The following is a 14774-nucleotide window of genomic DNA, read 5'->3' as shown; positions in this document are numbered from 1 at the left end:
TTTTTTTTTATTTTTTTTTTTTTTTTTTTTTTTTTTTTTTTTTTTTTTTTTTTGCTTATTCTTCCAGCCAACTCCCTTCAGATCTGATGTTAGGGCTGAGCTCTGTTCACTTCAAGAGAGAAGTGGACTTTCTTGGGATATATTGAGTGTTGTGTTACTCCAGGCTCTCAAGGAAAAAGTCAAACTGGGGATCCACGAGTTTTCAGTACTCCCAGAACTGATCGCTGCCCCGTCCTGGTTTGAGCTCTGCAAGCTCCTGACGTAGACGGCTGATGGACTCAGCTCTTATCAGCCACTGGGAAGCTCTGTTGGTTAAGAGTAACAGAACTGCAGGTTCCGCTTTGGTCCAGGCTTTCTGCCCTGGTTATTCTGCAGGCTTCAGGCTGGGATAGATGTTGGCATTGAGGCCCTGCTTTGCTTTCTGGGGTCTGAACCACACAGGTGCTACTTGCTTCTAAACTTGTTGGTGTACAACCTTGGGCCTCCAACTACTCCTTTAGCTTAAAAGGGATAAGGTCTCCCACTACATCCTGGGCCATCTCCAGTCATCCTGATTGATATCTGGTCATTGAACCCAGATGGCTCTGGAGGAGAAAGTGAGGCATAGGTACTCTCCTCAGTCTGCCCTGGATCTATGACCCAGAATTGGGTAGTAACAAAGCTGCCAGTTGACACCTGTTCCCAAACCCTGTAGTACTCTGGTGTGGATCCCAGATACACATCTTCTCCCTGTGCTGCAGTGCTCCCAATGATACTATCCTGATCAGACCCCTTCCTCTATGTCCACAGACCTTTTTTGTCTGTTTCCCTATGCCGACCTAGACTAGAACAGTGATTCACTGTGATTTTTTTTTCTTGGATTTCACCATCAGGCTTTGGTCTGGTGCTTTTTCTAGATCTTTTTGGAAGAGATGGAGGAAGAGGGAGCATACTGTCCTTCTTCCTGCTGTTCTGACATGTTGGTTCTACCCTCCCCAAATTGATTCCCAGAATGGCTGTGCCCTTCACAGCTCTACTAACAGGATATCAATGTGCCTGTTTTCCCACAGTCCCTCCAATACTTGTTTTTTATCTCTTTTTGTCAGTTTTGTCAATCTGAGGAGTTGCTTTAATTTGCATTTCTTTAATTATTAGTGATCTGGAGATTTTTTATATGGCTATCAATAGCTTGGATTCTTCCCTTGAGGACTACTTACTTGTTCATAGCCTTTTACCTTTTATCAATTGAGGATTGACTTTTATTCTTATAAATTTAAATCAATGGCTTATAGCTTGGAAATAAGACCTTTTTCAAAGAAAGTTGCTGCAAAGATTTTTCCTCCAGTTAACTGTTTCCTTCTTATCTAATAAACTATATTGGATTTGTTCAAAAACCCTTTTAATTTTATGTAATCAAAATTGTCCATTTTATCTTCTGTCATCCTGTCCATTCCTTTACTTGGTCACAAACTCTTCCCCTATTCCATAGATCTGAAAGGTAACGTCTTCTTTATTCCTGTAATTTGTTTATGATGTGACCTCTTACCTAGGCCAGTCATCCATTTGGAGCTTATCTTGGTTTTAAGGTGTGAGGTGTTGATCTAAACCCAGTCTGCTGTCCAGTTTTCTTTTTCTTTTCTTTTTTTTTTTTTTTTTGGTGTTTTTTTTTTCTTTTTGAAAAATGGTATTTGTTTTTAGCATTTTTTTTTTAAATTTTGAGTTCTGAATTCTCTCCCTTCCTCCAGTCCCTCCTCTACTCATTGAGAAGGCAAGCAATATGATAGCCATTATCCACATGAAATGATGCAAATGCTACCCAGTTTTCCCAACCATTTTTGCCAGACAGTGAGCTCTCATCTCAGTAGCAGGGTCTTTGGGTTTATTGAACCCTAAGCTACTGTTCTTGTTTGCTTCTGTGTGTTATATCCCCTAGCACTTATTAATAAGTGACGAATTGAATTATGGAAAGAAGGGGGAGGAAGTGTCAGGTAGGGATGGGAAGATGTTTCTTTTCATGGATCTCATACAACTTTTCCTTCCCAAGCACTGCTGTGGAAAGCACTGGGGCTGCTAAGGCAGAGGCGGAATCTCGGGCGGAGGCCGCTCGGATTGAGGGAGAAGGAGCCATACTCCAGGCCAAACTGAAAGCGGAGGCTTTAGCCATAGAAACGGTGAGTGGGAAGCACCTTTAACGGGTGTTCTGAAGAAAAGGTTCCCTGGTTTGAGCCAAAGCAGAAGAGAAGGGAACCTGAATATCCTTCAAACTCATTCCCACTTTTGGTACCCTGGCTCATGCTAATGAGAGCACTGTGGAATGGCGCTCCCTGCTTATCTTTCAAGGCTCAGCTAAATTCCTATCCTCTGCATAAAACCTTTCTGGACACGCTAACCCCTAGAGATCGGCCCTCTTTTTTGCATTTCTGGGGCAGGTGTATTTGTGCTGTACCATTTAGCATTCATTCATGCCTGTTCTTTTATCTCCGTTCTGTATTTGCTTCACGTGTGTTTTTATCCATCCTTGAGGTCTGGGATGTGTCTACCTCTTCAGCAGTGCCAGCCACAAGGCAAAGCACGATAGATTACAGTGGTCATCCTTGTTGTCCCTTATGGCCTGGGGGGCTGATTGCATTTTCTCTCCTCAGGAAGCCGAGTTACTTCGAGTGCAAAAAGCCAGGGAACAGGAGCTCACCTATGCCAAGGCCCAGATGGAGCTGGAACTGAACAAGGCGGAGAAACTTGCGGAAGTAGAGGTTAAAAAATTCAAGGAGATGACAGAGGCCCTGGGCTCCGGCACCATCCGGGACCTTGCCCTGGCTGGGTCTGAACTACAGGTAAGCAGGCCGGGAGAAATGAGGGAGGAGGCTGATCCAGCTTAGGGTTGGTCAAGAACAGGGAGATCTATTGTAGAGGGAGGTCTCAGCAACACCAAGAACATTCTTCTGTCCCAGCTGCGGAAAGATATCTTCCTGAGGGTCAGAGGCTATGTGTCTTGGGTGAGGAGGGCAAAAAAATTGCCATTGATCTGGCTGGAAGAGTTTGGGGTTCTAGGAGGACTTTGGACCTCTTTGTAAGATGTTCCTAAGGTCCCTTTCAGCTTTAGTGTTCCCTGATACTTGTGTAGTAGAAAGTGAATCAGAACACGTGTATACAAAGTCCCTGCCATGTGACCCTCGGATAGTTAATTAACTCCACTTAGCCTGAGGTGCTCTTCAGGGAGGTACTGAGGAAAACACGTTGGAACACTTCAAGATCTATGTAAAGGAATTATTTCCCAGGTTCCTTCTAGCTTTAACGTTTTATCATCCTATAATGTTTGTTTCCTTCTCTATCATAGGTGAAACTGCTGCAAGGGCTTGGACTGAAATCAACCCTGATTACAGATGGTTCCACTCCCATCAATCTCTTCAGCACAGCCACGGGGCTTCTGGGCCTTGGGGCACCTGGGTTTCCTACCGAGCCAGAGAGGAAGAAAGACACAGGGAAATAGGGACTTCTCCCCCAGCTCCACTGGAGAGTTAGACTACTGTTCTCCCTGAAGTCCAAGGAGAGGGCTAGATTCCTCTGCCTTAGTTTTTCACTGAAAAATAAACCCTGTTTCATTTAAGCGTTTGTCTCTCAGCTTTTCTCATTCATGGGGATTTAAGGGGGTTTTGAAAAAGGACAAGATGCCTGTAATCCAGGAAAGGACCATAGGAATTCTTCAGACTTTCTCCTTTAACCTGGGTGGGCTACTTGAAGGTGGGCCTAGCTTACTTTTCTCCATTTGTGGGGTCAAAGAAGCAGCAAAGTATAATACAAAAACACTAGACTTGGTATCAAAAGACCTGGATTTGCGTTTGTATGATCCTGGACAAGTCCCTTTCCCCTCTGAACTGATTTCCTCCTATGTAAAAGGTGGGGATTGACCCAGTTGAGCATGGACGAGAGTGTGGCTCCTTTCCCCAGTACACTGGGTGTCCCCTCCTCACCTAAGGCAGGGTAAAAGGCAGAAAAGGAAATTTAAAAAAAGAAAGGTAGAAAAGGGTACACCACACTCAAAGACAACTAATTGAAACCAGAAGACCACCTGCTTTGGAGGGTCTCACTCCATATACCTTGATTTTTGCATTTCTAAAAAATTACTGCAGTCTGTTGCTGATGATGAAGGTGCTGGAAAAGCAGAATAATGCATGTAGCCCTGAAGGAGGGGCCAGGTCTCTGATAACTCTTTTCTTAGCCAAAGAACTAACCAGAGTATGAGATGGGGGCCTGGGAGGGACCATTTCTATTCCTCTGTAACATGTTCTTTTCACAATAAAGAAGACACCAGGAAAAACAAGCTTTGCAAACTAAATCCCACAGTTCTTTCAACACATGTTGAAAGTGGGTATTTTTAGTAGTGAGTAGGATTTTATATTTCTAATGTGTAGTACAAAAAGGCTTCACAGGTCAGAGCAATGGTGCTAAGCCAGACTTTCTGTGATGGTGGTTTCTTTCAGGTTGAAGACCTCCTCCAATTGGTTATTATTGATAAAATTTATATATTTTTAAAAATTTAAATCCATCCTTTGCTGGAGAGAAAGACATTTTAGGGGATAAAAATGAAGACGCTGGACTGGATAGTTGACAACTCTACTCCTAACCAATCCTAAAATAAAATTCTGGATCTCTTTTGTGATCCAGGGGAAGCAAATTTCTTCCCCAGGACTCCAAGTTTTGAGATAGTGAAGACAGCAGTATGTCAGACATGCTTCTGATTGCCTTCTGGGTTTAGCAGGTTGGTCCTGACTTAGTCGGGCCTCTAGCTAAAAGCCTCTGCCAGATGGGACGGGAAGAGTGCCATCTATCCTGCCCACAGATGCCTTGTGTCTATTTACCTGATACTAGTTAGGTCAGCCTGGCACCCACATAGCATTTTTGAAGCTATTTTTGTTTTTGTTTTTTAAAATGACACAATTCCAGGGGTAGCTAGGTGGCTAGAGTTGATATGCAGTGGATAGAACACAGGCCCTGGAGTCAGGAATTCTTGAATTTCAAATCCAGCCCCAGACACTTGACATTTACTAGCTGTGTGACCCTGGGTGAGTCACTTAACCCCAATTGCCTCACCACCTCCCCTCCCCCCAAAAAAGACAATTCCAGTGCCTTTCCTGGTTCGCCTTCCCTGAAGAATTCTCCATTCTAAGCCTTCTCCCCCGCCTTTCTCCTTCACAGCTTGCTTCTCCCAGCTTCGGGACACAATCACAGCTTTAGCCCACTTGTCTGGGTTTTAAGCCTAACCTTTGGTAGGTGCCTAGGGTAACTGAAGGCTAGGAGCTGCAAAGGGCTGCAGGGACCATTTAGCTCAAAGCCCTCAATTTGCAAGTGAAGAAATGGAGGCCCAGGGAGGCTCAATTAATTGTCCAAGGTCAGACAGGTGGGAGGTGGAAGAGGAGGGATTCAGAGAATTATGATTTAGAGCTGGAAGGGGCTGTGGATGCCATGTAATCCAACCCCCACCCCCCTACCCCCAGATAAGTAAAATTAGGCCCCTCTCTCAAGTAATGACAGAACCCAACTCTTCATCCAGAGTTTCTTACCTCCTGCATGCACACAAGCTGTTAATTCACACCTACCTCCAAACCTCCCAGCTCTCCCTATCCTTTCTCTTCCCCTGGCTGCAGCCAACAGTACACGATCTCTGTGCCTAACTACGTGGCTTTGAATTCACGTCGAGGCAATCCTACTCTGTTGTGTGTTACAGGCCTGACAGTCGAGATGGTTTGTTAGTGCCACCTATGGCTACAAACGCTTGAGCTAACTGCACATCCTATCTGGCCCCACCCCATTCCAGTCTTCCCATCTCCCCTCCCTTAAGAAGTACAATTATTGACATTTTCCTGATGGGGAAATAAGCAAAGAAGATAAGTGAAGTGACTTGCCCATACACACATGGCTAGGTCTCCTGACTCTGTAGTAAACAGATTTGAACCAAAAGAGCAGTCAGTGGCTCTGGAGTTAGAAGCCTTGGGTTCAAATCTCACTCTCTTCAACCCTCTGGGGCCTCACCTTCATCTGTAAAATGAGGGGGTTGAACTAGAAGGCCTCCAAGGTCCCAAAGCTAGGATTCTTTGATCAGTGAATGGCTCTACTTCCTGAGGGGGTCTTCTACTAGCACAGACCTTCTAGAGGTTCAAGGCGATGCCCCCCAGGAGCTCACAGTCCCACAGGGGAGATATAGCCACAAGGAGACAGCCAACAATATCAGAGTATTAAAAGTACCTAGAACCATGGGCAATAATTGCTAGAGTAAGAGGGAGGGTCCCAGGGGGCTGGAAGGAATCATAAAAGACTTCTCAGAGTATTTTGACAGGGAAAGAGCCTTCCACAGGTAAGGCGGAGGGGGAGGCGGTACAGGAGACAAGCATTTCACTGTTTCAGTAAAAGGAAGTTACAGGGGAAGTGAGCGTTCTTTGTTTCTAAGCTTAAGTGATTCATCCCATCCCCACCATAAGAAAACAGTTCAGGGAGTGAAGACAGGAGCCTGAGCTCTGATTGTGAAGTTTCCTCTTTTATCATCAAGGCCTCAGGGCCAGATTACACATCATGAGACACAGTACAGCAGGGAAGGATCCAGACGGCCTCCTTCCCTCCTGGGTAAAGTCCCCAGGGCAAAGACTCCTCCAATTCGAGACATATCCAGGCCAGGATGAGAGGAGTTTGGCCCCTTGTGGAGAGCCAGCCCCCACACCATCTCCCTCAAATACAGCAGTACCATGCTAACTCGCATGGATCACACTGTCTCCTGGGGCTGGAAAACAGCAGCTCTCTGGCCTGGCTCAGTGCAAGAACACACCCGTGTCTCCACACCTGCTCCCAAGGAGCTTGGCCACCCTTGAGCTATGGCCATCCCCAAGTCATGGAGCCTATGGCCTCATCTCCTGTGGCTGGGACTTCCATCATTGCCCCCACAGAGAGCCCTCATCTGATGTCTAGGTGCTACCCTCATCTCAGGGAAGTGACATCACATGGGAGTGGAAACAAAGAACAGTGACATCCTTGAAGAGGTTCTGACAGCATTGCGGGGGGGGGGGGGTAAGGGGGTAACAGCACTGTGGAGGACTTGCCTTATACTATATAAAAAGCTGACCTCACTGGGGGAGGGCACACCAGCACCATGGGTGTTAGGGTGCAGGGCATCGTGGAGAGGAATGGGACTGGAAGTTTGTTGGAAGCAGAAAAGACATCAGGACTATTCCTTCTTGGCGCGGTCAGCAGCATCCAGGGCAGCCATGTTGCGTGCAGCAGTGACCAAGTGGATGGCACTGATGAGGGACTTGAGAAGAGCAATAGGGGCAGAGATCCAGAGTCCCACTCGGAACAGACCCACTGAACCCACTGCAAGAAGACAGGAAAAAGGCCAGGACAGAGAGGGGATTGATAAAAGAGGAAGGAAAGAAGGAAGGAGTAAAGAAAATGGGATCAAAAAGTGAATTCAGTATCTAATCAAATCCAATCTGCCTCACAAAAAAAGTATCTCCCCCCAGCTCCCACTCCCCATATCTCATCCTCAGACCTTCCTCCTGGCCCCCATGTAGCATCACCTCTGGGTTCATACCTGAGGGTCCTTCTGAGAAACTGAGCAAGTAAAGCAGACAGTAGAAAAATTCATTCCCAGCACACATAATGAACAGCACTGGCTGCAAGAAGAAGGCAAAACCATGTTTCTAACTTGAACAGTGAGCTCACATAATCTTTCTCTCTCCCTCTCTGACACTCTCACACACACACTCTCTCTCTCTCTCTCTCACACTCACTCACACACACACACTCTCACTAATTCACTCACTCACTCACTCATATTTGTTCCAAAACCAGTTAAGACTCCAAAGAAAGGAAATCGATACATGGTAGCAAGGCAGGCTGTCTGGACACTGAGAATGGAGACTAGGGGTATGACCTGGATTGGGACTCACCCGTGAAGTATAGTAAAGTCGAAGGACAAGATTCCCTGTTAGGTCAATGGTTTTGTGGCTCTCACTGCCCCGGACCACTGAGCTGAAAGGGAAGTCGTGGGAACATCAAGTGTTACCTCTACTACTCAACTTCTGACCCTGCCCCACCTCCCCAAACTACCACCCACATTTCTCTGGATAACAACGGCCACTAGCCCACTACTCCCTCTTGCCTCCAAGCAAGAAAAGCCAGCTAAGTATCTCTAGGGTTTCCTCTTTCTACCAGCCTCATCACAAGTGAGCACTAGCGCCTTTCTGGAAGTAACTACTGCAGGATCAGCCAATAATGGGCCACACCCAAGACTACAATTTCTCAGCCCACAAGGAGTGATGGTTGTAACCTGTGTAGGTGCAGCCAATGGCTGGCAACATCTAGACTCATGCTGAGCTGGAAGAGTAGGGTGGCCCGAGGGTAGAGCAGAGCTAGGTTTACCAGCAGACACATGGTAGAACATCGATCAGTTAGCATGTCCAGCATCGCCCCAAACCGTGTCCCTAATTGGGGGGAAAGAAGAGAGCCAGCAGTTGAGGATGAAAATGATGGAAGGGAATGGAACAGCACCTGAAGTTTGGTTGGAGTCAGCATGCCCAGCATTGCTACAAACCCACAGATGTGCAGGAACTGAGAACTCAAAGGTGTTCATTCCTTCCTGGGCCCACAGAAGACTCTAAGTCAGAAATAGCCTGCCAACTGAGATACTGATCCAAGAGGAGAGGGTCAAGATTAGAAGTCATAATGGGTGGGTAGAAGGTATTCCATCATGTGGGAATGAAAAGAGCCCTGGATTTCAAGCCAGGTTCTAGGTTTGAAACCCAGCTCTGTTACTTATCTGTATGACCTTTGGAAAGTCACTCTTTTGAGCCTCAATGTCATATGTAAATAAGGACATTAGACTAGATAGTCTAGGTACTATCTCTCAACTATGTCCTAAACCAAGTCAAAAGTATGAGGTAAAACCAAGGTAAACACAATCAGTCATCAAAGCCAGAGGTGGAAAAATGCCCTGAACCTAAGACAAATAATACAAAATCCAAAACCTTGAAAAAGACACTGAGCTAAAGATACCTACAACCCTCCAAAAGTTATCTCATTCCTCCTCCTGGCTCCAGGAACAGCTATCTTTAAACAATGAAGCCACAGGAGGGATCCCCAGAGAAAGAAATGCCCCAAACCTACCTTGCTCTCTCAGTTCTATGTTTTACAATCTAACAACCAGGGAGCTCTTCCTGAGGTTAGTAGTAACAGACTGTTCCCTCTGGTTCTGTCCTCGGTAGACATGGTGTCACCCCATTCAAAAGCACAGCCCTTCCCAAACCAAAGTCCTGATTCTGGGGAGGGAGGAAATGGAGGCCTCTGAGGGATGGGGGAAGTGGGGAACCTGGAAAGGGGGGTAACTGCTGGACTCTTGGTCACTAGGAGAAATGAAGGCTGGGCAAGCAGTCACCTTGATTCAGGGTCCTTGCCGCATGTCCGTCGAAGGCATCCAAGAGCCCACTTAGCAAGTAGAAGGAGGAGGCTGTTAATGGACAGCTGGGCATGAAGTAGAAGGAAATGAGGGCGAAGAGGATCCGGGCATAGCCTGAGGATAAGGGAACAAAGGGTTCAGAGCCCTGGAACAAATGTGAGTAACAGAGGAAAAAAAAAAAGGCTCACTGGAAGTGGAGCCCGGTCAAACCTCGCAAAGACACGAGGGGAAACTGAGGACCGGATATGGGAACCCACTTGCCCAAGGTCACGCATCGAGTTCGGGGCTGAGCTGGCGCCAGAACCCAAGCCTGGGAGACCAAAGGAATCCCCTTCCCCGGCCAGGCTCCGCCCTCGCCCTCCCCGGGACCCGGGGTCCGTGCCCGACGGACTCACCGATGAGATTGGGCACAAACAGAAAGATGTTTTCTTCCGGCATCTCGGCGGGGCGTGGATAGCCGGCCTCTCGCAAGGGGAATGGGGAGCAGTCCCCCACCTAGCCAGCTGAGCAAGCCTGACCCCCGGCTACCGTGCTCCCGGCTGTCGCTCGGCCCCTCTCCTCCGCCCCCCGGGACGTCCCGGCGCCGCAGCTGCGCAGCCCCTCCCTCCGCCCCGGCGCATCAGCAGCTCCGGGGTCGCAGTGGACCCCGCTGCCCCAGTCCCGGGCGAGACCCAGATGTGCAAGCCCCCCCCGCCGTCCCAGGCATCGGCCGGTCCAGGTGTGTAGCCGCCGGCGCTTCGCCCGCCTTCCTCCTGCAGGGGTGCAGGTCTCCCTAGGCTGCTTGCTCGGGGCCCCGGGAAGGGTTCAAGGTCCTTTCTCTCCACCCTTCTTCCAGTCGTCACAACACCAGCTGTGCGGGGGGAAGGCCCCCCGTGTCCCGGAAATCGGCTCTTCAGCCCGTGCTGACGCAAAATTGAAGTCCAAAAAAATGGCTTCGATCCCTTTAAGAACGGCCCGCTTCCTTTTCCTTTTCTTCCCTCCGCCTCTCTCCACCGGTTTGTACCAAGTTGAGAGTGGGGAGGGGGGGTTCGCGCACAGAGAGTTAGGAACAAGCCGTAAACTCAGAACGGAAAAAGGTACCAAAAGTTAGATAAGAAGACTAGGAACTAATTTTAATTTTGTGTGAGCATATTTTCTTAGAGAGGAGTAAGAGAAGACATATTCCACCAAAACGACCCTCCAAAACCCCTACCGGACGGTGCATTTGGTTCAGTCCTGAATCATTCCTTTCCTCCAACCCCGACTCCTCCCAACCTTTTCATCCTCTTTTGGTCTCAGCTACTCTTGGGCATCGAGGTGGCAGCTAGAGGGTCAGGAAGAAGCTTAAGACTAGAGGGAGCTGACTCTAGAGATCGCCCCCTGGCGCTGGAAGGATACTATTCTTCCAATATCAAAGCTCATTACAGGGATAAATAATCCTCCCCGCCCTGGAAGCAGAATAGTTTTCCTACTGCAGATGATGCCCGAGCGGAGAAGAAAGAAAGGGATGCCGGGAAAAAAAAAAAAAAGATGACTTCAGATTTGACTTCTAGAACTCAAAGGGGCTGTCTCCTAGCAACACGCTGCGGAGCTCCCTCGGCCTGCGGGGTTCCCGGGGCAACCTCCCCGTGCCACTCTTCCCCTCCCCCTTCCATCCTCTCAGCCCTCTGCGACCGGTACCCATAGCAACAGCAACGGCGGGGCAACTAGAAAGACCTCCCCGTCTCTCCCCTCCCGGGCCATAGGCAATTTCTACCTAACATCAGGTCCGGGAAATGGGAAACTGGACCCTTAGGTTTGGGAAAAGACACTGAAGACTGGGGGAAAATGGGGACCAGAGTGAAGGGACCAAATTGAGGAAAGGGAGGGGGGACAGAGCTGACGGGAGGGGGGGTGGAAAAAAGACCCGGGATGGTCTGGATGCTCTTTGGTCGGAGAAATAAAGGACTATTTGTGTGTTAGTCTGTTGGAGAAAGGAGACCAGGAGGAGGTTTATTTAAAATAACTGATAATGGGATGGTTTCAGGCTCTGCCCCGCCCAACCCCTAAAAAAAAAAAAAGTGGGATGACTTCCCATCTTCATCCTACCTCACTTTATCTGATCCCAGGGGGATGGAGCCCAGTCCTTCAGGGCCTCAGGAGAAAAAGGGCACTCGACATTCATACAATTCCACTACACCAGCGGTGAGTGTTGTGAGAGGACTAAAAGGGAAGGGGGGGGCAGTTCTTTCCACCAAATCAATCATCTCACCCTGGTCCCCTCAACTTTCATCCCTCCTGCAAGGTTATCACCAGGTCTGAGGAGTATTTGGCTCGTGTCAGCACAGAACTTGCCAACGAGGCCCTGATAGGAGCCCAATATACATTGAGCCCTGATCTGCCCAAGGAACTGAAAAAACTGGACCAGGGAACACAGATGTCCCGACATGGTGATGCCTGCGCTAATAACAGTGCCCTGCTCTCTAGCCCCTAAGTCTACTCCCTAGGAACTGTTCTGAACCCTGGCAGCCCCTCCCTTAGATGCCACTTCCACCTAACATCACCTTTATGTACAACTTTACAAGCATTTGTGTTTCTTTACCTTAGTCTCAATCTCACTTCCCACCCCAGTGGCTAGCCATTCCAACTCCTTCTCTTTCTGGTCACAGAGAGAGGGGCACTCTTTCTAACTAGGGCCTATGTTTTCCGTGCTGCCAACCACTCGGACCAAGGGCACAGATACTCGGTGAGAGTCCCTGAGGGGAAATGTCACATCTCTGGGCACCAGGGAATTGAAAAGAGAAACAATAATATTGTTATGTAGTGCTTCTACTATTTGTTTTCCTCATCACAATCTTGTGAGGTTGAGAGTGCAAGCATTATCTTCCCCGTTTTACAGATAAGACAAAAATGCTAAGTGACTTGCTCACAGGTCTAGTGCCAGAGCCAGGCCTTGAACCCAGGTCTTCAGGCTTCAAGTTCTGTAGACTTTCTGCCACTTCCTATAGGGCAGAAGAGCCTTGTATCAAAAGGGAAGAGGGAAATGAGAATTCACCTGGGGGAAGAGATCTTGTGAAGAACTATAGGTGGGAGGGAACTACTATGTTTTCAAGAGAGAATAGCTGAGCAGCTCTCCACCAAGAAGTTCATTTTTTTTCTCCATCCTTATCCTTTCTTCTTCTCTGTAGTTCTGACAGAAACAGGACCAGAAACAAAACTCATCTCCTGCCATCCAGAGAGATGGTATGTGATAGGTTACTTGGGTCCCCTCTCTTCCTACTGGTTGGGTCCCATTGAGAGCTAGGGGAAGTGGTAGACTGCAGAAAAGGATGTGAAAGGGAGAAGATTATTGTGCCTTCCCATCTGGGAGAGGAAACTACAGGAATTCCCCTACCCTGGAATAAGAGAGATTATACTTCAGATCCCAGAAACGAACCAAGCCCCTCTTCTTTCTGGTAATGCTCCAGGTTGAAGATTTTAAAGATGACAAGGTAAAATTGCTGAAGTCAAAAGAGAAAGACCTATCCCAACACAAGCAGGTGAGAGAGAACCTGGTCTCCTTATTCTGTCCTCAGGCTAGCACCTGGGATACAGTTTTGCATCAATTTTTCACCCTTCCTAGGTAGAGACTGTGCGGCAGGAGGAAACTCTAGGTGGGACCAAGTTTTTGACTACCCGCCGGCCTGCTCGTCGTCACCCTACAGATCCAGAAGGCCTCTCTTCCCTTACCTCCAGAAAAGTGCAAGGAAATATCAAGGTACTTTGAATTGTGAGTGAAACATTTTAAGGTAGATTCAAAGGTACATTAACAAGGTAGAATTCACCCAAAGAAAGGTGACCAGGATCAGGATGGGCCTGGAAATTATTCTTATATGTAGCTCTTGAAGGAACTAAGTCTATCTAGCTTGGAAGAGAAGAGACTTGGACTTCATAGATTTGAAGTGCTATCATCTGGAAGAGGGAATAGCTGTATTCTGTATTACTGTAGAGGGAAGAAATAGACTCAATGGAAGGAAGTGACAGAGAGACAGATTCCCATTTAGGAAGGATTTTCCATCAGAACTGCCCATCAGCTGCCTCAAAAAGCTCTGGTTTGCTAGAAGTGTTGAAGCAAAGACTGGATGACCATCTCTCAAACAGGTTGTAGGTGAGATTTCTTCATTAGGGGATGTTAGGCTAAATGACTTACAAAACCCTTCAACCACTAAGATTCTTTGGGAGGGGTGTTTGTTTTTGGTTGTTTTGGGGGGGGGGGGGCGTTGCCCAGACACGCAGGATCTAGGTTTGTCGTAATAATATGGGAAGAATGAGCAAAAGGTCAGAAAAAGATGGGGAAAGATTATAGGATAGGAAAAATAAATAAGTAACTTCTCCCATCTTAAGGGATAAAGAGTACTTTCCTCAGAATGCTTTAGAAGCAGATAGTCTTCTGCCTTAGACTTTTGATCCAAGAAGCAACTGTATAGGCAAAGCAGAGGGAGCTTACACTTCCTCTCCTCTTTTTCTTCTCTCCCCTCAGAATGTGGCTCAAGGTCCCATTCTTAACAGTTTATCTGACAAATCCCAGGGTGGACTTCTGGCTATGAGCGTCACCATCCCTGAGGCCCAAAGAAGATCTCAAACAAAAGTAACATTCTTCTTCACCCCCTTCAGCCCAGCCATACCAGCAGGAAACAGACACTAATAAAGAGACGGGGGCCCCTGCCTTCCCCTTCCCCAATTCAGGCAATGCTGTGGTCTGACCATCTCTGAGGAGGGTGATGAATGGGATAGAGTGCCCCTGGTGCAAGGGAGGGAAGGGAACAGGGAATTCACCCATCTTTGAGAAGTTCCTCAGGTGTATATGATCTACAAGGTAGATTGTCTAGGTCACATGGCTTTACTATTGAACCACAGTCTATCCCTCCACAGCCAGCTTGCTGGAAAAAGGGCAAATTCTGTTTTTATAGTAGCATTCATCAAAGCTCAGCATCACCAAAAAAAAAAAAAGATCTTATGAACCAGCATCATATAACTTCATCCCCAAAGAGAATGAAAAGTGTTCGTGCACTATCCAGTATTGCACATTATCTGCTGGGTTTTTTTTTTTTATCTAGTATTATTGATTATCTGCTATTTTGAATTATCTGTTCCCTTGAATTCCCTAGTTTGGGATCATCTTTCCCAGAGTTTCCCTCCATTATTAACATTGTCAGTTGCGGGTTGGCTATAGAACTTTGAGCTCTAGGGATAAGAGGAGTTCCTGGCTCTCCTTACGCCATTATGGTGGAATGGAATGAATACCAACTACACAAGGAATCAGGGGACCTTATTTCTAGTCCCAGCTCTGCTCTAAATCAGTGTGTGGCTTTGTAAAAGTCACTTTCCTTTTCCAGGCCTCTTTTTTCTCAGCTGTACA

General features: G+C 47.5%; 3 protein-coding genes across 4 annotated transcripts in view; 2 read left to right on the top strand and 1 right to left on the bottom strand.

Moving 5' to 3' along the window:
* Nucleotides 1–3583, top strand: part of MVP (major vault protein) — a 37668-nt gene extending 34085 nt beyond the window's left edge. For both annotated transcript variants that reach the window (XM_027863097.1, XM_027863098.1), the window contains exons 13-15: nucleotides 2024–2150; nucleotides 2622–2810; nucleotides 3314–3583. In XM_027863097.1, the coding sequence (XP_027718898.1) occupies nucleotides 2024–2150; nucleotides 2622–2810; nucleotides 3314–3466 (469 nt within the window). In that variant the 3' untranslated portion in view covers nucleotides 3467–3583. The remainder of the gene's footprint in view (nucleotides 1–2023; nucleotides 2151–2621; nucleotides 2811–3313) is intronic.
* Nucleotides 3584–6487: 2904 nt separating this feature from the next.
* Nucleotides 6488–9984, bottom strand: CDIPT (CDP-diacylglycerol--inositol 3-phosphatidyltransferase). Its single transcript, XM_027863298.1, has 6 exons — nucleotides 9814–9984; nucleotides 9398–9532; nucleotides 8294–8447; nucleotides 7914–7995; nucleotides 7556–7637; nucleotides 6488–7335 (listed from the first exon to the last, which is right to left on the bottom strand). The coding sequence occupies exons 1-6, from the start codon at nucleotides 9854–9856 to the stop codon at nucleotides 7190–7192; spliced, it is 642 nt and encodes a 213-aa protein (XP_027719099.1). The 5' UTR covers nucleotides 9857–9984; the 3' UTR covers nucleotides 6488–7189.
* A 1077-nt stretch (nucleotides 9985–11061) lies between these two features.
* Nucleotides 11062–14060, top strand: LOC114043626. Its single transcript, XM_027862697.1, has 8 exons — nucleotides 11062–11163; nucleotides 11506–11581; nucleotides 11682–11862; nucleotides 12071–12122; nucleotides 12565–12619; nucleotides 12844–12915; nucleotides 12999–13133; nucleotides 13896–14060. The coding sequence occupies exons 2-8, from the start codon at nucleotides 11510–11512 to the stop codon at nucleotides 14058–14060; spliced, it is 732 nt and encodes a 243-aa protein (XP_027718498.1). The 5' UTR covers nucleotides 11062–11163; nucleotides 11506–11509.
* The last annotated feature ends 714 nt before the right edge of the window (nucleotides 14061–14774 follow it).

The sequence above is a fragment of the Vombatus ursinus genome, unplaced genomic scaffold (genome assembly GCF_900497805.2).
Source record: "Vombatus ursinus unplaced genomic scaffold, bare-nosed wombat genome assembly UNPS02014770.1, whole genome shotgun sequence".
Classification (NCBI taxonomy): Eukaryota; Metazoa; Chordata; class Mammalia; order Diprotodontia; family Vombatidae; genus Vombatus; species Vombatus ursinus.
This window is presented reverse-complemented; position numbering and strand designations above follow the sequence as displayed.

Bases quoted from the DNA above. Each gene is read 5' to 3' on its own strand.
- CDIPT (XM_027863298.1), bottom strand. From the start codon at position 9,856: ATGCCGGAAGAAAACATCTTTCTGTTTGTGCCCAATCTCATCG. The intron at 9,533-9,813 runs GTGAGTCCGTCG...CCTTATCCTCAG, and splicing joins GTTTGTGCCCAATCTCATCG to GCTATGCCCGGATCCTCTTC. The intron at 7,996-8,293 runs GTTACAACCATC...CTTCCCTTTCAG, and splicing joins CATTGGCTGCACCTACACAG to CTCAGTGGTCCGGGGCAGTG.
- LOC114043626 (XM_027862697.1), top strand. From the start codon at position 11,510: ATGGAGCCCAGTCCTTCAGGGCCTCAGGAGAAAAAGGGCACTCGACAT. The intron at 11,582-11,681 runs GTGAGTGTTGTG...CCCTCCTGCAAG, and splicing joins ACAATTCCACTACACCAGCG to GTTATCACCAGGTCTGAGGA. The intron at 12,620-12,843 runs GTATGTGATAGG...GTAATGCTCCAG, and splicing joins TCCTGCCATCCAGAGAGATG to GTTGAAGATTTTAAAGATGA.